This window comes from Mustela nivalis (genome assembly GCF_964662115.1).
Source record: "Mustela nivalis genome assembly, chromosome: 9".
In the NCBI taxonomy this organism is placed as follows: domain Eukaryota; kingdom Metazoa; phylum Chordata; class Mammalia; order Carnivora; family Mustelidae; genus Mustela; species Mustela nivalis.
This window is the reverse complement of record NC_139028.1, coordinates 80133502-80159398: the sequence shown is the minus strand read 5'-3', so window position 1 is coordinate 80159398 and position 25897 is coordinate 80133502. Positions and strand designations below refer to the sequence as shown.

At 46.5% G+C, this 25897-nt stretch overlaps 1 protein-coding gene across 13 annotated transcripts in view; it reads right to left on the bottom strand.

Moving 5' to 3' along the window:
- Positions 1-25897, bottom strand: part of NAV2 (neuron navigator 2) — a 712574-nt gene that overhangs the window by 253797 nt on the left and 432880 nt on the right. For all 13 annotated transcript variants that reach the window (XM_082747350.1, XM_082747353.1, XM_082747358.1 and 10 more), the window contains exons 2-3: positions 13916-14033; positions 2743-2795 (exon numbers count right to left, since the gene is read on the bottom strand). In XM_082747350.1, the coding sequence (XP_082603476.1) occupies positions 2743-2795; positions 13916-14033 (171 nt within the window). The remainder of the gene's footprint in view (positions 1-2742; positions 2796-13915; positions 14034-25897) is intronic.

Genomic DNA, 25897 nt, shown 5'->3' with positions numbered 1-25897 from the left:
AGATACAGCTTAAGGTCCTTGGGTAGGATCATACGCAAATGCTGCAAAACCTTCCTTCGCAGGGTCCCTGACAAACTTAGTAAAGATATGCTCCAGGAATGTGAATCCTCGTCCACCCGTCATCCCCCTGGGGTGAACCCTCTTACCTTTCAGACTCACTCCCTAGAAGTTACTCTTGACCCTCCCTCGTTCTCGGATGCAATGGGCCCCCACTGTGTCATGTGCACAGAGGTCTATGCAAACAGCAGCACTGTTATGCTCTGCTCTCCTGTCCACTCATCACGGAGCTCTTGGAGGGCAGGGACCCCATCTCATTCACCTGAGCATTCACGAGGCCCACCCCAGCGGCTGGCAATGGTCAGCACTCTGCAAAGTTTTGCTGATCTGCAGGTCAAAGGGACAACACCATACTCATTGAGTCTGTGCATTGGTGCCCCTGGGATAGATAGATACCAGAGCTATCTGCTCTCACTTAAAGAACATTTGAAGTAGAGCCTGGAGTGCAGGAATTTGAGACTTGAGCTACTGGGCAGCCTGGTGGGTCAGGTGAGGTTCTGTCTTTGTCTTTTTCTCAATGATTTTATTTATTTATTTGACAGAGAAAGAGATCACAAGCAGGCAGACAGGCAAGCAGAGAGGGGGAAGCAGGCTCCCTGCTGAGCAGATAGCCTGATGCGGGGCTCAATCCCAGGACCCTAAGATCATGACCTGAGCCGAGGGCAGAGACTTAACCCACTGAGCCACCCAGGCACCCCAGGTGAGGTTCCGTCTTATGGACCCGTCACAGTTTGCAACGCGGGGTTAACAACAATAGCACTGTTGTCTTTACCATCTTTCTCCTTTGCTGCAGAATGGAATGACTGTGGTGGAGGTTATCCCATTTTCCTGGCCTCACATCCTGGACATTGAACTATTCTCTGCTATGTTTACCAGACCGTGTCTGCCTCCCCACCCCTAGCTGGAACTAATTATCACAGACAATTATAGGATTTTATATTCCTGTGCTCTAAAAAAAACAAAAAACAAAAGCCCCACACAAACCCACAGGCCATTAAAAAAAAAAAAAAAAAAGAGGAAAACAATACTTTTTCACAGCTGAAAGAGTTAGAGAAACCACAAAATTACATTGGTGTCATGGTAGCATTTATAAATAACACTTGGCATCTAGAACTAAATTTGCACGAAAGAATCTGAAATGGTGGTATTATTTTATAATCGTGGAAAGCGGGCTTTCACACCTCCAACAGGAAGCGTGGAAAATACAAAAGTGCCAAAGAGAATAAAAGGTTCATTACCTTCCGATGTCAGGTCTACGTACGCATTATAACGGGCTGGGACAAATGCATCTCTATCTACCCCAGGGGAACGACTGTATCTCTTTCAAGTGAAGATATGACTGCATGTGTAAAATGCTTGCACTAAATTAAGTCTTCTATCTTCCAAATTTTCTCAATTATTAATACACTAGACAGCTGCAGTAGCTCTAGCAAAAATAGTAGCCCAGAAGTCAAAGCAGCCATGAGATGTCTGTATGGGACTTTCCTACATAAGGAGGGGTTGCTCTCTGGGTCAAACAAAAAGAAACAAAATCCCTGTGCAATGACCAAAAAAAAAAAAAAAAAAAAAAAAAAAAAAAAAAAAAAAGAGAGAGAGAAACTTGTTTCACAATGTAAACTGAAGGAGGACTCCCATCCACCCTCCTCTTTGGGATAAAAAATGTGTTTTTATGCATGCAAAGGAAAGTGCACTGAAAAGGTGATCTGTCCAACTCACAAGGATAACAAATACTTGGGAAAATTGAAAGGGAAACCCAAGGAATGCCAATCACTTTGTTATATTCTGGAATGACAGTATCCAATTGTGTCAACTCAAAGGGAGTGGGGGAGGTAAAAAAAAATGGATTATGCCTTTTTCTTAGGTTTCTGGAAGCAGATTAATGTCCTGCAAAAATAGAAAATTGTCCTTAAATTGCCACCTTCATATTTTAAGCAGGTAGGAGTAGCATCATCTTAACAGTCTGATATATATGTACTTGGCGTAAAGACTGAAAAGCCTTTTGAAGGGAAAAACTCAGGTTCTCAGAGCATTGCAATTTCATGTTTTCTGAACTCAATAGTGATCATGAATTTTAATTCAAAGATTATTCACAGGACATATAACAAGAACAGATGTTCAAAGATCCATTTTTTTTTTTTAAAAAGCTTTAATATCAGAGCTTAAGCATACAATACCAGAGAGCATATAACTTGTCAAGGTTAAGAATGGTCTGGATATGATTATACATTTCACATCTGCTGTCACCACTGTGCTTTCACATCATTCTAACCTTTAAAGGCAATCAGACCACATGCCCTGATTTCTGAGCAAGATACCATGACCCCATCTGTGCCTCAGTACCACATACAGAGATCGTTGTGTGTCTCTGAGAAAGCGGAATGAGTCACAATGGTCCAAATGCTCAACAAGTGTGTATTTCCACCAGGTCTGCATAATTTGTTTCTGAAAGAAAGGGCAGTATTTCATGTTCCCTGTCTCACCATCTACGTAAAAATCACGGCCACTTTTTAATAAATGCCAACAAATTTCAGAGAAGCCGACCGCAGCTACTAGGAAATAGCTGTTAGTTTATTAATATAATCCCCTAGGGGAAAGCTTCTGGTGGGAATGTTCTCAAGACAGTCAATACCACTGAGAGGCAGGGCTTCCTTCCCTCACACAAATACTCGCCAGCCGTGTACTCACCATTTGCGATCTGTTCTTCGGACAGCCATTGATGTCTTCAATCTTCTCATTTGCTGAAATAGGAAACACAAGTCAGAAAAATAAACAATCACCCCAGATACTTTGAGTAGTGATGTTCAGGACCTTTGAGGCCAACCACGTCCTAAAGCCCATCCTGGGGCCTGTCCAATCAGCGCGGCCATGAGAAATGCTGAGACGCAGCTCGAAAGCTTCGGGACTTACTCATCGAGCTGCCGTCCTCCGGGGACAGCTGGGGCAAGGTCGTCAGCATCCAAAGCAGAGACAACTGCACTGATGACAGTCTTGGAGCGATGGGGCATCACACAAACGTGTGGAGACTGAGAAATAGACCGGACTGTGATTATGCTTTGGGCTCTTCAAAAGGTGACTGTGATCTCCTCACAGAAGGTGGGATGGCTCAGAGTGGATTGGTCCAGCTTTAGCCCCACTCGGGACAAAAGGCATGGATGATAGCATCTCACCTCATCTTTTCTTAATTTTTTTTAAATTTTAGTTCCTGTGTAGTTAACGTACAGTGTTATATTAGTGTCAGGTGTACAAAACAGTGATTCAACACTGTGCTCAACACCCGATGGTCATCACCAGTGCCCTCCTTAGTCCCCATCACCTATTTCCAACCATGTCCCTTCCCCGTCCCCCTCTGGTGACCCTCAGTTTGTTCTCTGTAGTGAAGAGTCCGGTTATTGGTCTGTCTCTTGTTTTCCCCTTTGTTTTGTTTCTTAAAACTCCACAAGTGAAACCACATGATGTTTGTCTTTCTGACTCATGTCACTTGGCATTATCCTCTCTAGCTCCATTCATGTCATTGCAAATGGCAAGACTTCGTTCTTTTTTGTGGCTGAGTAATATTACATGCACACACACACACACACACACACATCTTTATCCATTCATGTATCAATAAAGACTTGGGCTGCTTCCATATCTTGGCTATTGTAAATAATGCCGCCATAAACAGCGGTGTGCGTATCCCTTTGAATTCGTGTTTTTGTATTCTTTGTGTAAATATCCAGTAATGGAATTACTAGATCATATGGTAATTCGACTTCTAATTATTTGAGGCATTTCCATATTGTTTTCCACAGTGGCTGCACCAGTCTGCATTCCCACCAACAGTCATGAGCGTTCCTCTTTCTCTATGTCCTCGCCAACACTTGTTTCTGGTATTTTTGATATTAGCCACTCTGACAGGTGTGAGATGATCTTACTGTGGTTTTGATTTGCATTTTTCCAACGAGTTGAGCATCATTTCATGCATCTGTTAACCGTCTCACCTCATCTTTAGCCAGAAATGTTAATATTGCTTAATACTGACAAGATTACTAATAATGCTATTCCCAATGTGATAACACGGATAGAAAATGGGAGCGTGAGACTTAAAAGTGGCTCTTCTAAGACCATATGGTAAGTCCAAATTAAGTCTGAAACACACTCTTGGCGTCATAATGGCACCTAGCTCCTTAGAGAAGTAAGAGAAAGACACTGTGTTGAATTAACTGGAAATCAATACCAGTGATACGGAAGAAAGGCCCAGGTTCTGGTGCTGAAGTACAGAGAAATCCCAGCAAGACACAGCCCAAGTTATCTGCGGGGGGTGGGAGGGGTTGAGTTTGCCATAGTAGCAGCACAGAAACACAATATATGTAGAGATTAGGGCACTGGCTTCAAAGGCAAAGATACTGCAGATTCTCAGCTCTACAGCTTCTTAGCTGTGTGATCTTAGCCATATCACTCAACCACTCTGGGCCACAGTTTCCTCATCTATAAGATAGAGCTAATACTACCTACTTTAGGGGAAGCATTGTGGGAAATAGATTACAGGATGGCAATAAAATGCTTTGCGCTGTGCCTAGCACACAGGGAGCGTTCTATAAATGGTAGCTCTCATTAACCCAGTAATGTCTATCATCAATGTAAATCACATACAGTGTTAATCTCCTTTCTGATGTCTCCATCAGAGTTAAACCCAGAAACTCAGCTAGGAGTCCACAGTCAAGAACTAAGGATCTGCCTCCTCTGTGAAGCCTTTCTAAGCTTCTTTCCCAGTCCGCTGTCCTTCCAACTCCAGCCCCCAGCCCGGGATGGAGAAAGCACCTTCAGGTCTCGGTCTGCCCAGCTATGCTGTTTATAGCCTGGCAGACATGCAGATTTGGATTTTTACATTTGTGTCCTCAAGGCTCAAGAAGTGCTTACAAAACTGATTTTAAAACAAAAAACAAAAACCCCCCTTACATCAGATTTTAATGAATTCGATGCCAAAAACTTCCATGAAAAGATATTAAAAACCAACTGAAAAGGATAATAGAATCAAAGTGTCCCAAGCCTCTATTTTACAACACCAGAGTCTAAGTATTCCACACCATTACCTCAACTGGGCTTTTTTTTTTTTCTCTAGTGTTTCTACTTTGAGAGAGAAGGGGGAAATAAGACGCAAGCTAGTGGTAAGAAATTGTTTAAAAATCCAATCACCTTGAGACAGTCAGTACACATTCAGTCTAATCTACACCTTTAGAATTTGCCCTGAGTAATAGACACTCAGCCTTATGCCCCACTTTGGAAGACATCAGTCTTCATTGATCCAACTCTTAAGAACACTAGGATAAACATTGTAGGAAGCCTTTTCAACCTGCTTCCCTTATTCCCAAAAGAGGTGCCACGGAGCCTTTAAAAAGCACATTAAAAAAAGGCCCCGTGGATGAGATGACCCATGGATATTTGTTCTTCAGTTCACTAGAAAATACCAGAATTATAATCGGCCGGAATAGACCACTATTATAGCATGTGAACTCCAGACCAAGCTTTACCACTCACTCTTTCCAACTGTAATTCCAGAGCTGAGGATAGTGCCTGACAGACAGTAGCCACTCAAATATTTGTTGAGAGGAACTAAGGAATGAGTCATCTGAACATTTCTAAGAATCAAGGTTTTAGGCCTATGTTGAGGCAGTTGTCCTTTCACTTGTCAAAACAGACATACAAACTGAAGATGGAAAAAAAAGATCTGCGACAAAGGGCACTTCTTCAAACAAGGGAGACGATGTCAGGCCTGCACTCGGGCCTCGGGTTTTCATATTACAACCCTGGAAAAATAAATATGTGGCTTTTGAGAATCCGGGCTGCTCAAGGTATCCTCCAGCCGGATGCTCGTGATGGCCCAAAGTCATAAGTCATTAGGTTCCGATCAAGATCCAATGCAGCATGAGGTCATCAGTGCCCATTACAGTGAAGGATGGATAACTGTGATCCTAAGAAATCACTTTAACGATTCTTTATATACCATCTGGATAAAAACAAAAACAAAACCAAAAAAACCCAAAGGTTTGGTCTCACCATCTCTCCACTTCCTTTTCATGGTCAGTCACCAAACCATAGTCAGGTACTGCCTCAATTCAAGGATCGCAGCTCTCATAAGCTTCTTGCCATTTTACAACATTCGAAGTAAATCAGAGGAGTGGAGTCCATGGGAGACGGCTCTAAAGATATCCGGGAAGAGGTCGATCAAATGCCGAAACCCCAACACAAATGCTTAATAAGAATGCAAGACAAATCTTAAACCTCCTCGTTTCCAATTTCATGTAATTGAAATACTTCTCCTTTCCTGAAATTCTCAAGAATTTCTATGGCTGTCATAAATACTTAGAGCAGTAACAGAGGCTCTGATTCTGCTGATAAGAAGGAAGAAGAGTTTGGTCTTTCGAGCTGAATTTATTAACTTGTGGTAGGGGGCCTTTGGCTGCAAACCAAAAACAGATAACCGAAGAAGCAAAGGCATTTGTCCCCAAAGTCCTCAGCTATGATTAAAACTGGCATCCCTAAGTGCCCGTGCTAATTTATTTATTCCAGCGTGTTCAAGGCATTCTCAGCACATGAATGCAGTAACCTGCCTGCTCACGAGGTGACAAGTCAGTAATTGGAAAGCTTTTTAAGGAAGAAGAGTGGCACCAAGTTCACTGCTTTCCAAAGGACTTCTTTCAAAGGGCTGAGAGCATTTCCGCAGCCCATGCGTCTCGGCATAGGGCAGTTGACAGATCTGCCGACAGGAAGAGAGAGAAACTGGCTACCCAGAAAGGCAGAGGACTTACCCAATGACACACAATGGTAATAGGTCATCAATGGAAAGAGGGTTGAATTCCTGGTTATGCTCAGTGGTAGCCCCAATGGTGGTGGAAAAGGAACTGCTATCAACTCTCTCCACCTCTAACAGGAAAGCTCTTCCCCTGTCCTCCGTCTTTGCTTCCTCCTTCTCTCCAATCCTCTTCTGTTCATCATTCCATCCTTCTCTCTATTCTTTCCTCCCTGCCTCCCACCCCTTCTCTCCTTCCATCCCCTTCTGGCATTCTCCTGAGTGACAGCAATGTAAGCAGGAGGAGGGAGGCCTGTCTCTCCCTCTTGATTCATGCTGTTTATCCTGACCTCGTAAGCCTTTCTAATAACTCATGGCGATGGCACTGTGATGGGCTGGCAGGCAACTGCCGGCTTCAGGCAGCTCATGACTCAAGAAGATAATCACACTAATAAGAGGTTGAATGGAGACTGGACCCTTGGTCACAGAAGACAGTAGCGAAAGGTTCATTTCTGCCCAATAGGCAGAAGGCAATGGTAGAAAAGTGTGGGTCCCAAATCATCCCACTATCTGAAAAGTGCAACTCCTAGGACAGACACATAGTCTCCAGAATTGATCTCTCTGGGATAGGTGAAGACTCTGGAGCTAGTGTCTGTGCATAACATTTAAGGTTTTCCCAGTCAACAAAACCAAAAGACAACCAACCGACAGAATGGGAGAAGATATTTGCAAACGACATATCAGATGAAGGGCTAGTATTCAAAATCTATAAAGAACTTATCAAACTCAACACCCAAAGAACAAATAATCTGATCAAGAAATGGGCAGAAGATATGAACAGACATTTCTCCGAAAAAGACATACAAATGGCCAACAGACACATGAAAAAAGTGCTCAACATCAGGGAAATACAAATCAAAACCACAGTGAGATACCACCTCACACCAGTCAGGCTAAAATTAACCAGTCAGGAAACGACAGGTGTTGGTGAGGAGGTGGAGAAAGGGGAACCCTCCTACACTGTTGGGAATGCAAGCTGGTGCAGCCACTCTGGAAAACCGTATGACAGTTCCTCAAAAAGTTGAAAATAGAGCTACCCTATGACCCAGCAACTGCACTACTGAGTATTTTCCCTAAAGATACAAATGTACTGATCCAAAGGGGCATATGCACCTGAATGTTTATAGCAGAAATTCCATAATAGCCAAACCATGGAAAGAGCCTAGATGTCCATCAACAGATGAATGGATAAAGAAGACACACACACACACACACACACACACACACACACACACACACACACACAATGGAATACTATGCAGCCAGCCATCAAAAATACTGTAATCTTGCCATTTGCGATGATGTGGATGGAACTGGAGGATATTACACTAAGCAAAATAAGTCAGTCAGAGAAAGACAATTATCAAATGATCTTACTGATATGAGGAATTTGAGAGGCAGGGTTGGGGGATCATAGGGAAAGGGAGGGAAAAATGAAACAAGATGGGACCAGGCAGTGAGACAAACCATAAGAGACTCTTATTCTCGAGAAACAAACTAAGGGCTGCTGGAGTGGAGGGGGTTGGAGGGATGGGGTGGCTGCGTGATAGACCTTAGGGAGGGTACGTGCTATGGTGAGTGCTGTGAATTGTGTAAGACTGATGAATCACAGATCTGTAACCCTGAAACAAATAATACATTATATGATCATTTAAAAAAAAACAAAAAACACTTAAGGCTTTCCTTCAAGCCACCCTTCTGATCATGGCCCTCCCCAATGTGAAAAATCAACTCTTCAACCCCTAGCTTTTGTGCTTAGGCAAGAGCCCAGAATTCACTACACCATACCTGGTAGTCCCACCTTCTTTTGCCTTGTTGACCTTCTTGCTCTCTACCCTCCAAATGTCTCTGCACACTATATCCTCTTCCAGGGATGTCCTCCTGACTGCTTCACCTTGACAACTCCAAGTTTGAGGTCTTGGCCTACAGGTAAATTCCTCAAGGAACCCTTGCTTGATTCTACCCCCTACCCCCATCATGGGTCATGTCTTACATCTCACAGCACCACTGGTCTGTTATGTACTATACTCTCCCAGACCTTGAAAGGTATTGTTCCCCAAAGGGACAATCTCCCTGACTACAAGTTTCAATGGACCTTCATGTAAGGGTGTTCTTTCCTCTAACTACTTTGAAGTCACTTAAACAGGGGACACCTGGCTCAGTCAGTTGGGCATCCGACTCTTCATTTTGGCTGGGGTCATAACAGCGGGGTCATGAGATTGAGCACCGCGTCAGGCTTCATGCTAGGCATGGAGACTGCTTGAGATCCTGTCGGTCCCTCTGCCTCTCTCCCTGCTCACACTAAGAGTAAATAAGTAAAATCAGAAAGGAAGAAAGAAACAAAGAAAAAGGGAGGAAAGACGGAAGGAAGGAAGGAAATAAAAAAAAAGAAAGGAAGAAAGAATGAACTTTAAATGGACAGAAAAGTCACAGGAATCATACAGAGAATTCCCACACACCATCCTCTCTCATTTTCTCCCCTTTGTCTCTGTACAGGTATATGGATTTTTTTTTTTTTTTCTGAATCCTTTCAGTGTAGAATATGTAGATCGTGTCCTTTGCCCTTAGATTTCATACGCATTTACAAAGAATAAGGAGATTATCTCATGGTACAATTATAAATTTCAAAAAACTTGACTTTGATATAATCCCAATTTTGGCAATGTACTAAAAAATGTCCTTTATGGCATTTTATTCCCCATATAGGATCCAGTCCAGGATCTGGCTGTACCTTTAGTTGTCATATCACTTTAATCTCCTTTATTCTGGAACAATTTCTCAGGCTTGGTCTTCCATTGAGCTGACATTTTTGAACAATTCAGGCCAATTTTTTTGGTTTGGTTTTAAAGATTTTATTTATTTATTTGACAGAAATCACAAGTAGAAAAAGAGGCAGGCAGAAGGAGGTGGCGGAAGCAGACTCCGTGCCAAGGAGAGACCCAGATGCGGGGCTCAATCCCAGGACTCTGGGATCATGACCTGAGCCAAAGGCAGAGGCTTAACCCACTGAGCTACCCAGTCACCCCTTGGTTTTGATTTTAAATAGAATGTTCCACAATTCGAGTTGATCTAAGATTCCTCGTGATTAGCTTCAGGTTTTCCATCCCTGCCTGGTATTCAACATAAGTGATGCTATGTTCTTCTGGGTATCACATCAGTAAGTACATGATATCCATCTACCCCTTGCCACTGATAGAATTTTGATCTCCTGGTCATGAAGTGGATTCTCCCCTGTGTAGATACACTTCTCTTGCAACTAATAAGCAATCACTGAAGAGACACTTTGAGACCATGCAAATTGCTTGCTCCTCAAACTTTCTCCTCAATGTCTGGATCCATTGGTTCTTGCCTTAACTAATCTTTACCATCATGGTTGCAACTCACTCTTTATTTGTTCTCCAAAACAGTGGAGGCCTTTCTTCTCCACTGATTGAAGTATCTGTCAGTAGAGACTTAACAGATTCCTATTTTATGCCATAATTATAATCCACAACTGTCCTCAGTTTTGAAGCTCTTGTGGTCTCAGAGTATGATCATTCTTTATAGCCATGGAGGGCAGAACTAGTACTTATAAGGAGATACTACCAAGGGGTGGGGGGCAGATTTTGACCTAGTGAAAGAAAATCTTTGGGATGATTCCAACTCAGTAGCTGAACAACCTGGTCAGAAAAACGCCACTCCGCCTCCCTCACCAAGAAATCTGTATTTACAAGATACGCTCAGATTAAACACTCTGAACCGGGTGACTGACAATCCAGAGAAGAAGTCACACAGGACTCCTAAGTGTCTCTACCTTTTCAGCTCCTCATTCTCTGGGTCTCTGTTCTCCACAGTCAGAGCAGAGAGGGTGAGCCCAGCACAGGCAGGGGCAGAGACAGAGGCACTAACATCTGGCTTCACTTACAGAGGCCCCAGCGGAGCTAGCCTCTCTTGGAGGGCCGAGGGAAAGGCAGTTGGTGGCCTCAGGCACTGTCAGGCACTGGTACTAACTTGAGGCCAGGATATCTGTCCAGTAGCTCAGGCCCTGAGAGGTCACTGTCTAGGGAGGTTCATGTCCTCCGAATAGATTCAGGGAAGCATCCTCCTGAGCAAGACAAACACTGTACTAGTTTACACTCTTCGTGCTGTGCTTAGTCAGTTCATGACATCCATGCTACCACTCATCCATTCTGAGCCCATGACAGACAGAACGAATCTATCATGATACGCTCTAACGGGATACCAAGGCCTTGTCACTCTCATACTCAGAACTTTTTAGGAAGTGGCCACTGAGTGCTATCCGAGAGCGCTTTACTTTCCAAACATGTCATGTTTGCTACCTACCTTGCATTTCCTAAGAATACCATAAAAATCAGGTTGTGCCCATTTTAAAGACAGGGAAGCAGAGGCAGCAGAGGAAAGGGACTCTGAGGTCCCATGGTTAGGAGCAATGAAACTGGGATGAGAGCAAGGCCTCTCGGTTTCATCCTTTCCCACTTGTTCCCAGTGCTGAAAGCTGAGAAGGTCCTGGTAGAAATACTACACAGCCCCAAGACGCAGCCACAGTCCTGCCTCACATGACCCTGCTGATGTAGACATCAAAACTCAGCTTCCGGGCAAGTCCTCTCCTCTAGGAAGACCCCAGCAAGAAGATGGCACTCCTTCTTCCAAGGTTACAGGCCTTGCATATTTGTCTCTTTCTTCCTGGCTTGGAGCACAGCGCTAGCATACAGTCAGCGCTCAATGAATCATAATGAACTGAAGCAAAGGAGGCCAGATCCTTGTACTGGGTTCCATGTGTCGGGATTGACAGGAGGGTATAACACAGCAGGGCAACAAACAGAGGCGTTAGGAGCAAACTAACCCAAACCAGAATCCCCTCCGGGCTAGCTGTGTGATAGGGAGCTTCTGAGACTCACGGAGCCTCAGTGTCTGCAGGTGTAAAACAGGGCAAGTATCCCCTAGGTCACAGAGAAGTAGAGGAAATGGAGAGAAATTTGTAAAGGATTGGCAGGAGTGATGAAGAGCGGGAGGAAGAGAAATCGGTTCCCGTCAGAGATGACGACATGGGGGTAAGGAAGGGACAGAGGGTGGAGTAGGCAAAATGGGTGAAGGGCAGTGGGAGACACAGGCTTCCAGGTACAGAAAGACTCAGGCACAGAGAGAAAAGGCACAGCATCCGGAGTTTGGTCACGAATACTGTGAGAGTGTTGCATGGGGACCGACGGAGGCTACCTGCATGGTGAGCAGAGCACAATGGATAAAACCGTCCCATCGCTGTGTCGCACACCCGAAACTAACGGAACATTGGGCACCAACCATACTCAGAAAAGTTTGAGAAAAAAAGTGGGAGGAGGAAGAGGATGAAAGGGAAGAAGTAGAGCAGACAGACTTCTAGGTCACCCCCAATGATGTTCCTGCCTAACTTCAAACCCTTGTATAATCCCCTCCCGTGGGGTGTGACAGAGCCTAGGCTTTGCTTCTAACCAACCACGTAAGGCAAAGGTGGTGGGATGTCACTCCCACAAGCATGTCACATTGTAGAAGATGACAACCGGCGAGCCAATTTGCTCTAGAAATGTGCTCCCTTGGTGGCACTGAAGAAATCAACCCAAGCAACACACTGGGAGACCCATACGGCAAGGAGCTGAGAGGGGCTTCTAAGAGTGAAGCCCTCCAGCCAAGAGTCAGGGAGAAATCAGAACTCACCTCCTCTGACCACAAGGAGATGAACCTGCCAACAGTGAGGGAACCAGGCCCCCTCCCTGGTCAAGCCTCCACATGAGGACTCAGCCCCAGCCAATACCCTGACTGCGGCCTTGAAGAGGCACCAGCTATGCTGTGCCTGCACTTCCGACACCCAGAAACCATGAGCTAACACACACACACGGCCATGTGCTACCCAGCCACAGACGACGAACACAGGGCAGGAAGGGAGAAGGGGAACAAGCACAAGCCAGTCTTAAGAAATCAATCTTAGGGGGCGCCCGGGTGGCTCAGTGCGTTAAAGCCTCTGCCTTTGGCTCAGGTCATGATCTCAGGGTCCTGGGATCAAGCCTCACATCGGGCTCTCTGCTCAGCAGGGAGCCTGCTTCCTCCTCTCTCTCTCTGCCTACTTGTGATCTCTGTCTGTCAAATAAATAAATAGTCTAAAGAAAAAAAAAAGAATCAATCTTAAGATGGCAGAGGCACTTGGATCTGAGTGGTGGCACCAGTCCAGAAGTGTCCAGCTAAGGCCAGCTTGCCTGGGTTTTCAGGTACAATCTCCATGGAGGTGAGCAGAATTACAATTTTATGTACAAGGTCATTCTGCTCAGACTTGAAAGATAAGCAACTCTCCCACAGCAGTGCACACCCAGTTGGCCGGGGCTTCTGTCCTTATGCCTTTTCCTTTGGCATGAGGCAGCCACGGAAGCCACCGGCGACAACAGTCAGCCTGACCTGCCTCTAAGTGGGAGCGCTCAGGCAGGGCTGTGGGGGGCACTCCCCGTAAGCTTCAAGGCTCAAGGCAGAGCTGTGCCCACCTGCCTTCCCGGGATGAACCCGTTCTTCCTCACGCGTAGCCCCAGCTCCCTTCTCCCAGTAGTAAAACCAGAACCAGCCCTCTACAGAGTTTGATTCTTTGCCTTCTTAGACCCAATTAGAGTTGCAGGACTAAATCAGTCTTGTGGTACCTTTTGTTTGTTTTTGATAAATATTTCCAAAGTAACCCACAATAAAAGTACCATCAGAGGGGTGTGGGGGCGGCGGGGGGGGGGGGCGGGTTGAGAAGGGAGAACCAAAAAGACAGGGGACAAGAAAGGGGCAGAGAGCCCTTCTCAGACCACCAGCACCCCCTCCAGCCCTACTTCTCAGAGCATCAAGAGGAAAAGCAAGCTGGTATCCACACTTCCCCAAGCAGGAGACGTTATCAAGTAAACTGTCAACACATGCGACAGAAACACTGTGTTCTTCTGGGAGATTTCAGTGTTCCATGTCCCTTATCCGGGCTCGTCCCCTTCCAGGTCTCCACTCTAAGTCTTCGGTCCCCAATGTAAAACCCGCTCTTACCCACAACCTGGATGATCTGAGCCAGGAGGACGCCGTCCGTCACATCTTGCTGGAGGTCCTTGATGAGACGTTTGTGGCCCGATTTGGCTAAGTAGTGATTGGCCCAGTCCGTATAGATCTGCAAGAAAGCAAACAGGCAACTTGAGCCACCTACTCAAGCCCCATCCCCGAGCCGGAGGCAGCTGCTGAGGCCTGCGCAGCAGCCCCTGTCCCGCCAGTGTGCTGTCCCAGGCCAGCCAGGGCCATTAACATGCAGAGCCGTGTGCGGAGGGGCCTTTCAGCTGGGCTTTTGCCTATTGAGAGATCTGCCATCGAGGCGCAGGGAAAAGCTAAAGAAAGCTTCAAAGCATGCAAAGGCCTGAATGGGACGGGGACACAGAACTAAACAGTCTGCTCCAGACGGCTTTGAGAGGCGGTGGCTCGAAATGCAAGAGAAGCCTCCCCCCACTCCGCCGCCACCACCACCCCCTTCCCATCTTTTTCTCTTTATTGAGAAAACGTATGGGGAGGTTACCACCCAACAGGCATCTTTTAATGGGCCATTTCAGGGTGAGGAGGGCTATTGAGTTAGCGAAGCTCTCAGGAGCCTGGGTCCCTTGTAAAGAAGCCAAGTACGCAAACACAGAGCCCTTCAATTACTCGCGTGTGAGTGGCGTTATTGACGACCTTGCAATCAGCTCAAATGTAATCGGTTTAATTTAAAAGCCTCATTTCCACTGTTGGGATTCTGTGACTAGTAATAATTTTAAAAACCCAGCAACTTCCAACATATTTAAACACAGCACTGGTGTGTGCGCAGCAGCCTGAAAGGGAGGCTGGGTCACCCATGGGATCAGGAAATCAACCCTGCCCATCCCCACCCCCGCCCTGTCCCCACAAGAGCATCTTTTCTTTGATAAGCATAAGAAAATGCACGAAAACTTTCTCCCTAACTGAAATAAGCCAAATAACAAACAAAATTGGAAAAGTCAACAATTCTGAGTGATAGTTTCCACGACAGATTCCTAGATTCCTCCTCCCTCCGGCTCGTCTGTGGAGCGACGTGTAGGCCCCATATAACAGCACCTTTCTCCCGCCTACAGTGATGGCTCAAAGAGGATACCCCACCTTGACTGGCCCATGGATTAGCAGCGACAGGTTCATATACTAAGTCATATGATGTATCCCGCAAATTAGGGAGGGGGTTGTTGTATTTCCAGCAAGCCTGCTCTGAGATCTTGCATGTGACTCCTAGAGCGGTGGGAGTCCTACCCTCACCCCCGCTCTCTCCTCCACTTGGCTCCTTAAAGGAGCCCAGAATAACCTCACACAATGGGGCGCCACCCCTCGAGGTTCACAGAATGGGGATAGCAGGCCAGCGCCTAGGAGACTTCTGGGAGGCTGCAGTTCTGGCTATGCCACCTGGGATGGGGAGAGCCTCCTCCCAAGATGGGGCAAGACAGAGCTGCACTTTCTGCTTCGTCCTGAGCTGAGAACAGACACCCCTGTCTCCTCCCAGCCCCGAACTTGAATCTTGGTCTGCCCTTGCACGGCTGAAGAGGCCAGTGTAGGATGGGGCTACTCCACACCGGGGTCCAAGTTGTCTCATCCTTAAATCCATGTTACTTGCCTCCCTAGGACTCCCAAGCATGATCAGTCTCAGTTTTGTAAGCACTGAGAAAGCTACGGAAGTGAGGCATGATCATCAAATGGCCAACCCTAAACGCCAGTGATCACTAAATTAAATTGTTAAGGGAGGGGAAAAAAAAGGCAGACCTGGATTCAAGTCCCAGTTCTGGAGTTTTCACAGGGTAGGGATTTGGATCTATGTTGTTCTTTGATGTTTCCAAGGTACCTGCAGCATTAGCACGTTAGTTCTCGGTATGTGTTTGTGGGCAAATGGCTGTAGGATTTCAGGCAAGCTATTTAACTGCACTGAAGCTAGTTGTTCTTATCTGTGACACTGGATCAATACCATCTACTTGTCAGCTGTTATGAGGACTGAGTGATCAGACATTTGGAAAGAAAAATATAAGGTGGGGGGCACCTGGGTGGCTTAGTGAGTTGAGTGCCTGATGTGATTCGGCTCAGGTCATGATCTCAGGGTCGTGGGATCTCAGGCTCTGTGCTCAGGCTGCTTGTCTCTCTCCCTCTACTCCTTCCCCAAATAAATAAAATCTTTAAAAAAAAAAATTTGGTAAAAAGGCCTAATGCAGAGTAGGAACTTAATAGCCACCATACAGAGCCTACTATATGCCTATAAATGTTTATCTGTTGGTATAAACATTTTGCACACATTAGTTCATTTACTCCTCACCCTATGAAATAGACATTATTATTTCTTTTTTTCAGAGCAGGAATTTGAAATGTAGAGAGGTAAAGCAGTAACTTGTCCAAGGCTATAAGTAAGTGGCACAGCCAGGATTTGAACCCATCCGGGCTCCGGAAACCCTTGGACATTTCTACCATGTTGCTTCTCTGAATACAAACACAAAAGTTAATTCAAATCATTTATCTCCTCCATGATACCCACCTCTGGATTCTAGGCTCCTTCTTCTATTCAGTTAACGTTCTCACTGAAAGATTTTTAAAAATACATAAAAACCCCAAACCTAGTTCTATCCCTTGTTGTCTGTGTGCCCTTGGGCAAGTTACTCAACTTCTGTGAGGTTCCGTTTATTCAGCTGTAAGCTGTAAGCATAATAAGGCTTCCTTGAGAAGGTGGCCGTGAAGACTCACTGAAGTTCCTGGCCTGACCCACCCTGGGGCTCGGGAAGTGGGGGCAGTGGAGTGGGATGGTAAAGAGGGGAGGTCTCAAATCAACATGCTCGCTTTAAATCATAGCCTTCATGATGCCAATTACCTCTGCACCCTTTGACCCGGCGTCCTTGTTTATAAGATGGGGAGAATACGACCTACATCATGGGGCTGTTAGGAAGATGAAATGAGCTCATCTATATAAAAGGACACAGAATCTGCCACCATGCTTAACCTTCCTGTTAGCTCTAATCCTATCACCTGTTCAAAAAATCATCAACGGCACCATGCTTCCCATTGAATTAAATTCAGACTTTTCACACTGCTCTTCAAGGCAGTAACATCCACCCATTCTTCCCTAGATCATGTCCAACGCTTCTGGGGGAGGCAGTGCATGTGGAAGTTAAAAGGATGGGCTTTAGAAATGACCCAGTCAAGCAGGCCCTCGGTTCTGGGCAAGTGAATTTCTATGCGCCTTTCTGTATCTCAGTTTTACCTTCCTTAAAATGGGGATTATATCAAATGTCTTATAAAACAGCCTGGTAGTCCATGACCCAGGCCAAACCCAGGTGACCATATGTTTTTGTGACCAGAGCTCTCCTGGAACACGGCCACACTCACTTGTCATCTTTAGCTGCTCTCGTGTAATGGTGGCACAGCTGAGTGGCTGTGAGAGAGAGATTTGGGCCCACAAAGGTTCAAGTATTGACGATCTAGCTCTTTGCAGAAAAGACTGGCCAGTCTATTAGAAGGACTGAAGGAGCTAAGAGGCCTACCATACCAGAGGCTCAGTAGTAATAATTATGATCACCTTCAGGAAAACTCAACCTCACATCTCCCCATCTCTGTCTGCCTGAGTACCTCTACCTGGGGTCACCCGGCAAGGCTCAATTCCTAGGTCAGCCCCTCCATGAAGTCACCCCGGATTTCCCAACTGCATCCTGAGCTGCACATGACACAGAGATTGTAGGTAACATGGACGTTAGCACTACCTTCCCACCCTTCCTGCCAGGTGTGGCCAGAGACCGTGTCCCATCCATCTTTGCTGCTCAGTAACACCTCCCAAGGTGGGGACACAGGGCAGTCGGAAAATACGTGGTTGCCAGGTTGAGCTCAACAGAGAGAAAGAGGACAAATCTCTGGGAAACTGATTACATTTGAGATAAGAACGTAGGCTCTCAGCAGATCCTCAAACCAGACTCTCAAATCTCTTTATTGATTCAAAGAGGAAGAGACAGAGAAAATAAATCACTCCGTGGCTCAAGCTCATTAATCAGGACCCATCCAACAAGAATCATTAATTATCTGGAGTGTCCCCTCCCCTCCCCTCTCCCCAGCTCTCAACTTTTTAAAGAAGTCACAAGAAAACACATTGATTGTAAGAATCTGTTTTCAGGGCCCATGCTAAGCCTGGACATAAGTCAGGCCCATCGCTCTCACTCACTCTTTTAGTAGCTCAGGCAGTGAGTGTCATTCTTTCAAGGGGCACCCTTGGAAAATCAACTCACAATATCCGTAGTCAAAGGCTCCGTCAGATTTGGCACCTCGCAAAAAGGCCACAGTGTGTGTTTTAAAGATACTAAGCAAGGGCTAACACATACAGAGCTTCCTGTCCAAGCTTTAGGGTTCCAGAAACAATTGCTCCAGAGCATCACGGTCCCCACACTTCTAGAGACTGGGGTCTGCTGATGCTCTTACCCGGGACCCAACTGATCCTTGTTCTGTGAACTTCTAGTCGCCATGGACCAGAAAAAGAACCCCACAGTAGGAAAGAACACAAGCACTGCTCCCGCCTCCAGCTCCAAATCTGATCATTCTAGAGCAAAGCTCTAGGACAACGTCCCACTACTGTGTGAGGAGCCTTTTGCACGGATTCCTTCCTCTCACTGTCTGCCTCTCCCCTCAGCCCCTCTAACAGGGGACTCAATACTCCAGAAGTGCTCAGTGAAGGAGAGAAGCTACTGTCAAAGGCTTGAAGAGATAAAAGAGGGAAGGAAGGCGGTGACAGCTGAGGAGTGAATTTGGTTCAATTCACTTATTACCCCTGACAGAATTTCAAAGAGTGTGTCATTTGTTTGCTTTTAACTCCCCATCATTCCGTATCACAGAGGCTGCAATCAAAGAGGGAAAATTTTGACAGATCGATTGAAATAAAAAAAAACCCCGATTATTAGTTGTAACAAGAAAACCGATAATAATTGCACTCTGTTAAATCAACGGGGATAAGAATGTTGCTAAATTTACACTGCAATTAGCCCTCCTGGAAGGGGTGGGGGTAGCGTTCCAGGAAACCGGAGAACAATTTCACAAAGCGACTGCACGGAAAGTGGGTGCCGTTCAGAACTCGGCCACAAATGCGGACCTCTGTGCCGGACAGCCGGGTCGATCCCAAAGGCAGTGGATGGCCTGCGGGACAGACTTTCCAGAACAAAGAGAACAAAACAGATCTCTTAGAAGGAAGTGCCAGTGAGGAGATTCAAGTAAACCCATCAGTAGCCTGGGAGGTGGTTTGCAGTCAATCCGCTGTAAAGGAAATGCTACCGTTTGGCCCCCATTCAAGAGGTCTGGCTCCAGGCTTTGGCCATGACATCAACCAGTATTCCCACGACAAGGCGGTAGGCAGTTAAATGGCTTAGTTCCGATGGCTCTGAAGTTCCAAAAGGACACTGTCACAACATACAGAGTGTTCACTCAGTACCTGAACCCGGCAAAGAAGCCCCGCCTTGTTTAAAACTGCTGCGTCGAAAACCACCAATCAAATAGGGGGAATGGTGTCACCCACACAGTGGAGAAAGAAGTGGAACACAGAGAAGTCAGTCCTTTGCTCGAGATCACACAGCACAGCAGGGGCCAGGCCGGGCCAGCAGCCCCGCTACCTGGTTTCTGTGAAGAAGAGTCCGGTTCTGCTCAGAGTCCTTGGTGCTCATGTCACGGCCACCCTGAAAGGGGAGAACTCTTTGTCCACGCCCATCTTTGCCACCTGGTGCATTACTCAGGTCCTGTGTGGTTTTTCCATTGACCGCAGTAATTGCAAGGGCAGCGTGTCTGTAGTCAGTCTCCTGAGCTGGCACGGCCCAGGGCAGAGAGCTGGCTCTGCCTCTTACCAGCTGGGTGGCCTTGGTGAGTCACAGCCCCACAGAGCATCTGTGCCCCTCACTTGTGTGGCGGGGACATACGGGCTTACTACATGAGAGCATGTGTGTAAGTGGTTAACCCAGCGTCTAGCGCATAGTATGAAATAAGGAGTGGTTATTAATATTCAAATTAATAAACACTGGCTATCTAAGTTTGGGGGAATAAGTCATTCTAGATTGCTGGGAGTTTATATTTCTGAAAGCCACACATATTTAGCTATTCTATTGGGAAGGTTTCCTAAATGGATTATTTTGATTCCCGCTTTTTAAATTAACCCAATTTTACTTATTCTTTTTTTTTTTTAAGATTTTTTTTTTTTTTGACAGAGAGAGATCACAAGTAGGCAGAGATGCAAGCAGAGAGAGAGAGAGGAGGAAGCAGGCTCCCTGCTGAGCAGAGATCCTGATGCGGTACTCAATCCCAGGACCCTGAGATCATGACCTGAGCCGAAGGCAGTGGCTTAACCCACTGAGCCACCCAGGCGCCCCCCAATTTTACTTATTCTTGATGGCTCACAGACATTACTATGAATTATAGTATTTTGATATATGTCAGGATGACCTTAAGGTGTACTGAGCCTTCCTTAAAAGAGCCCAGAGTCCTTTGGGTGTAAATTTTAGGTATGAATCAAGCAAGAATCTTGAAGGCACTTCTCCATCAACAAACATACATTTGTAGAAAGATTCTGTGGCACACCTTTGAGCTGCTCCAAGGTTTGCTAGGCTTTAGGGCCCATCTCCAGCCAAGTAAGGCTGCTAGAAAGCTGGGCTCCATGAGCACAGAGTGAGACATGACTGAGTTCTACAATCCCCACCTGAGCACATGCAGAATAATACTGCCGGCTCAACACTCAACAAACATGTAACATACGTGTAGAATGGGTAACAGGAACTTCTTAATACCAAGGAATATATATCCTTCTCAAGACAGAAGACTGAAGCATTGGGAGGGAGGAGCCCACTGCTGGATTTCATTATTCAGGATTTCTACCTTCCTCCACATCCTGGCACCATCCTTACTCCTACTTGAACTCTGAATATCAAGTCAAGATAAATTGCTTCTGAGCCACATGCAAACCTTGACGCATTAGGCCGATGCTGTCTGAGCCCCCACCCATGCTGGGTCCTGCTCATGCTGTAGGCTTGCGGAGGATAAGAACTCCCATCGGTCAAAGGTCTACAAGGAGTCAAGTAAAAGAAAGCCTTCTAGAATCAGACCATTTTCGTTCCAACCCTGCCTCGATCACTTCCTGGCAGAGTTCTCCTGGGCAAAATACTTAAACCATCTGAGCTTAATTTCCTTATCTGTAAAAAGAATCAACCACTGATTCAGGTTATTCTGAGGTTGAAAGGAGACAATCTCACCGTGCCTGGCACACGGTATGTTGGTCATGATTCTAATTAGCATGAAGATAGTCACCTACAATGGGAGTTTTGCAAACAATGATTCCTTTCATGCCCCACTTACTCTCGTGGCAGATCTCATTGCCCTCGCTCTACAGATGAGAAAGGGGAGGTTCCATGAGCTGAAATCCCCCCCGTGTCCCAGGAAATGGATGCAGGGTTTTAAAGCAGTGACTCTGGCTCCTAGAAACGCCAGGCTTCTATGGAGAGGCCCCCACAGGAACCACACTCCACAGAAGGTCACGTGTGTTGGCAATGTGGGGAAAGAGCAAGGCTTACCCCATCATAGCCATTACAGTGTCACACTCTCCTGCCCCTGGGAACAGAGCTGGCTGCTTGTCACTCAGGACCCGCAGATCTCAGAGGGGGGAGCTGACGCTTTCCCATGTCACCCCAGCACAAAGCAAACATGGTGTCACAGCAGCATCACGACCATAAAAATTGAAATGCCAATGTAACATGTTACCATTGCGTGACTCTCTCTGAATTGGGAAATGCTCAGGAGTAAGGTGCCCCTGGTTCTTCCAGTCTGGAGGAGGACAAGGCTGGCCCGGGACCCTGTGTAGCAGACCCAAGGGAAAGGCCTGGAACAGCCCCACGGCAATACAATGGTGGCATTGTCTGTCAGGAGCACGGGAAGCTGCAGGTGAGTACACACACTGGCTCCAGAGGTTTTGAAAGGGTGGCTTCAGAAAAGTAAACGAGGCTGGTGAACCTGCTGGAAGGGACTGGGGAGATCTCAAGGAGGAGCACGTGGGTTTCTGCTTATCCCACTCCATGACATAAGGCCTAGGATTCCCTTGCTTGCCACTCTGTTCTCCTGGAACCAGAGCTGCTCTGCACCGCACTTTACGGGACACAGAGCACATACCCCTCACTTCCTCACCTGATCAGACCCCGTACTACGAGGGGGTGCCTGTTTTTGTTGAGGGCCTCCTGGGTGCCAAGTGTCCCACACCTGTGATCTCATCAACACTCTCTCCCCGCTGGAGGAGCGGCTCCCAGAGGACAGAAATTCTGTGTTACTCACCACATTTCCCCCAAACATCTAGCAGAGTGCCTTGCATGCAATAGGTGCTTACTATTTATTGACTCAGTGAATGATCATCTCCCCATCATATACTGGAAAACAGAAGCTCTAGAAGGTGAGCTCACACAGCTAATAGTAAGGGACACCCCAGTTGACCCAGGAAGCCTTGCCCACAGCTACCGCAGCTCACAACAGCAAAATGTGTATTCCATTCTCTCCTGGGCCTCCCTGGAAAGTCGGATGAGGCCACATAAGGAACAAGACTGGAATGCTTACTGGGCGTGTCAGAGCCGGGTCGGGTCCCCTCTAAGGTACTTCCTCTCACTGGGGGCAGCCCCAGGAGCAAGGTCAGAACCACGCTCAACCATGAGCCTGGTAGCTCTGAGACAGCCCAGGGTCCAAGTCCACCAGAAAGTTCTCTAGTATTTTCTCCCCCTTCCTATGCTTATTACTAACTAACCATACATATTCTTCTGCGGTAGCTACGAGGGGACTCAGGCCCTTCCAGGAGGTTGGGGCGGCTGCCACAAACACCCTTTTTGACAGAAAACCTCCCAAACACCACAACAACTGTTCAGAGATGCCTGGCAGGGCAACCACCCCTGAGGGGCTAACCACCTCAGTGAGGATTTGGGCCTCTCTCCACTCTGTTCATAAATGGACTTTTTCTGTAGTAGCCTTTATCCACCCTCCCAACGTCCACAGTCCCCTCAGCTGTAGACTACAGGTAAAGGGTATCAGAGATGGTGCTTCCCGTACCCCCAACCCAGCCCAAAGGCCTCTGCTCCACTCAATAGGCAGAGGCCTCCCAGGACTTTTGGCCCCACCAGGCCCAACCAAGACCTCAGAATCCTGTGCGACCTCTCACGCTTCCATTTCCTCTTCATAGGCCTGAGAGGATAGTACGTAGAGAAGGGACCTCAAAAACCCCACATGTGTTTGGACACAGAGCCCACGGAGGCTCCATGACCACGGGCAAGCCACCTCTCTCCAATCCTCAGCTTCCACTTCTGGCAGATGGACGCTTCACCTGTTACTCATGGTAGGGACTGTTGTATCTATTGTGAGAAGAGACCGGTTTCTAACATGCTTAGCACAGGGCCTGCTACACAGGTGCTGCCTTTGAACATTTGTTTCCTTTCCTGGCTTGTCTCCACGACCCCAACTACAAACACCTCTGGTCCACGGCTCACACCACAGGCTCCAGGCCATGCTAAGCTTCAGTCCCTGCTGGTGGGTTGGGTTTTGTTGGTTGGGCATGTCCTCCCTCATCCCCTCATCCCCCCTACTTAGTAGGATGATCCCTTCTCCTAGAAAGGAAAACTGCCTGCCAGCCTTCTGCCCCTTCTTGACAATTCTGGGGGTCCTCACACTTCAAAAGTCTCATACGCCGGCTCTCCAAACCCTACACTCAATGCACACATAGTCCTCTCCGCGCATGGCGCTGTCACTCCCCCACTGCCTGGCAAATGCCTATTCAGGATCCTAAAACCCAGACCCAGGGTCAGTCCCTATAAAGCCATTCCCAACCCACTTTTCACCCTAAACATGGAGTTACTGGTTCCTTCTTCTTGGACCAAAAGCACTTTGCACATGCTTTTTATGGTGGCTTTTATAACAATGGATTCACCTGTCTCCAGTCCCAGCGTCCCCAGAGTTGAGCACAAGTTTTATACATCTTGGGAACACTTGCACAATGCCCGACACACCACAGGGGTTTCGTAAACAGGCACGTATTGACTTAATGGGTGGGTGAACGGAAGCAAAATGAAGGGACGGACTGGTGGACGTTCAGATGGGTGGACATATGGGTGGGTGGTCGGGAGAAAGATAGGTGAGTGAGTATACGGAGAGGTGAATGGACAGATGGATAGGCACAATGGATGAATGGATCTGTTCCCCTTCACTGCCTAGATTATAAAGTCCATGAAATCACCATGGTGTTTCCTGTAGCTTTTAGACCAGACGAGTACAAGGCACAGGACGGGAACTGGTGGGGGACATTCTGCTGAGAGAGTTTCCAGGAGCATAGGAGCAGGACCCACTTAACGGGGGCATGTAAGTGCTATCTAACAAGATACAAATACACACACACAGACACAAAACACCTGACGGTCCACTACAGTAGACTCATAAAGGCTCAGGAGAGTTGATGACTCAATTTTAGGGGAATTTGCAAGTTGGTTGTTAAAAATAGCCCTTATTCATAAGGAAATAGAAGAAAGAGAAATTAGGAAAACAGTACCATTTACGATTGCATCAAAAACAATAAAATACTTAGGAATAAATTTAACCACCAAGGTGAAAAGATGTGTATACCGGAAACTATAAGACATTAATGAAAAAAATGGATAAAGTCGGGTGCCTGGGTGGCTCAGTCGGTTAAGTACTGGACTCTTGGTTTTGGCTCAGGTCATGATCCCAGGTCGTGGGACCCAGCCTGAAATAGGGTTTCTTGCTTGGCATGGTGTCTGCTTGAGATTCCCCCGCCTTTTTCTTCCCCATCTGCTCTTCCCTTACCCCTTGTGCTCTAAAATAAATAAATAAAATCTTAAGTAATTGAAAAAGACACAAATGGTGGGGCGCCTGGGTGGCTCAGTGGGTTAAGCCTCTGCCTTCAGCTCAGGTCATGATCTCAGGGTTCTGGGATCAAGCCCCGCATTGGGCTCTCTGCACAGCAGGGAGCCTGCTTCCCTTCCTCTCTCTCTGCCTGCCTCTCTGCCTACTTGTGATCTCTGTCAAATAAATAAATAAAATATTTAAAAAGAAAGAAAGAAAAAGACACCAATGGAAAGATATTCCATGCTCATGGATTGAGAAGATACTGTTAAAATGTCCATACTACCCAAAGCAATATACACATTCCGTGCAATTACTATCAAAATTCAAAGGACATTTTCACAGAACTAGAACAACGCTAAAATTTGTATGGAGCCACACAAGACCCTGAAGAGCCAAAGCACTCTGGAGAAAGAACAAAGCTGGAGGCATGACATAGTCTGGTTTAAAACTACATCACAAAGCTAGAGTAATCAAAATGTGTGGTATTGGCATAAAAACAGACATTTGACAGCCACAGCAAAGGAGGAAACTGGACCACTGTCACAACAGACACAAAAAGTACCTCAAAATGGATTAAAGACTTGAACATAAGACCTGAAACCATAAAAGTCCTAGGAGAAAACAAGGAGGAGGGCTCCTTGCCGTAAGTCTTGGCAATGATTCTTGACTCTGACACCAAAAGCAAAGGCAACAAAAGCAAACACAAATGCAGACTCATGGATTGGTGGTTGCCAGAGATAAGGGGAAAGGGGGTAGACAGGTGAAGAAGGATCAAGAAATACCAACTTGCTCTTAAGTCACGAGATGTAAGGTACATTGTGAGGAATACGGCCAATAATAGCGTATTAACTTTGTATGGTACCCAGACTGTATGATCACCAGACTTACTGCGGCCATCATTTTGCAATGTATACAAACACTGAATCACTATGTTGTTCACCTGAAAATAATACTGTATGTGAATTACACCTCAATAAGAAAATAAACAACGGGGTGCCTGGGTGGCTCAGAGGGTTAAGCCTCTGCCTTCGGCTCAGGTCATGATCCCAGGGTCCTGGGATTGAGCCCCACATCAGGGTCTCTGCTCAGCAGGGAGCCTGCTTCCCTTCCTCTCTC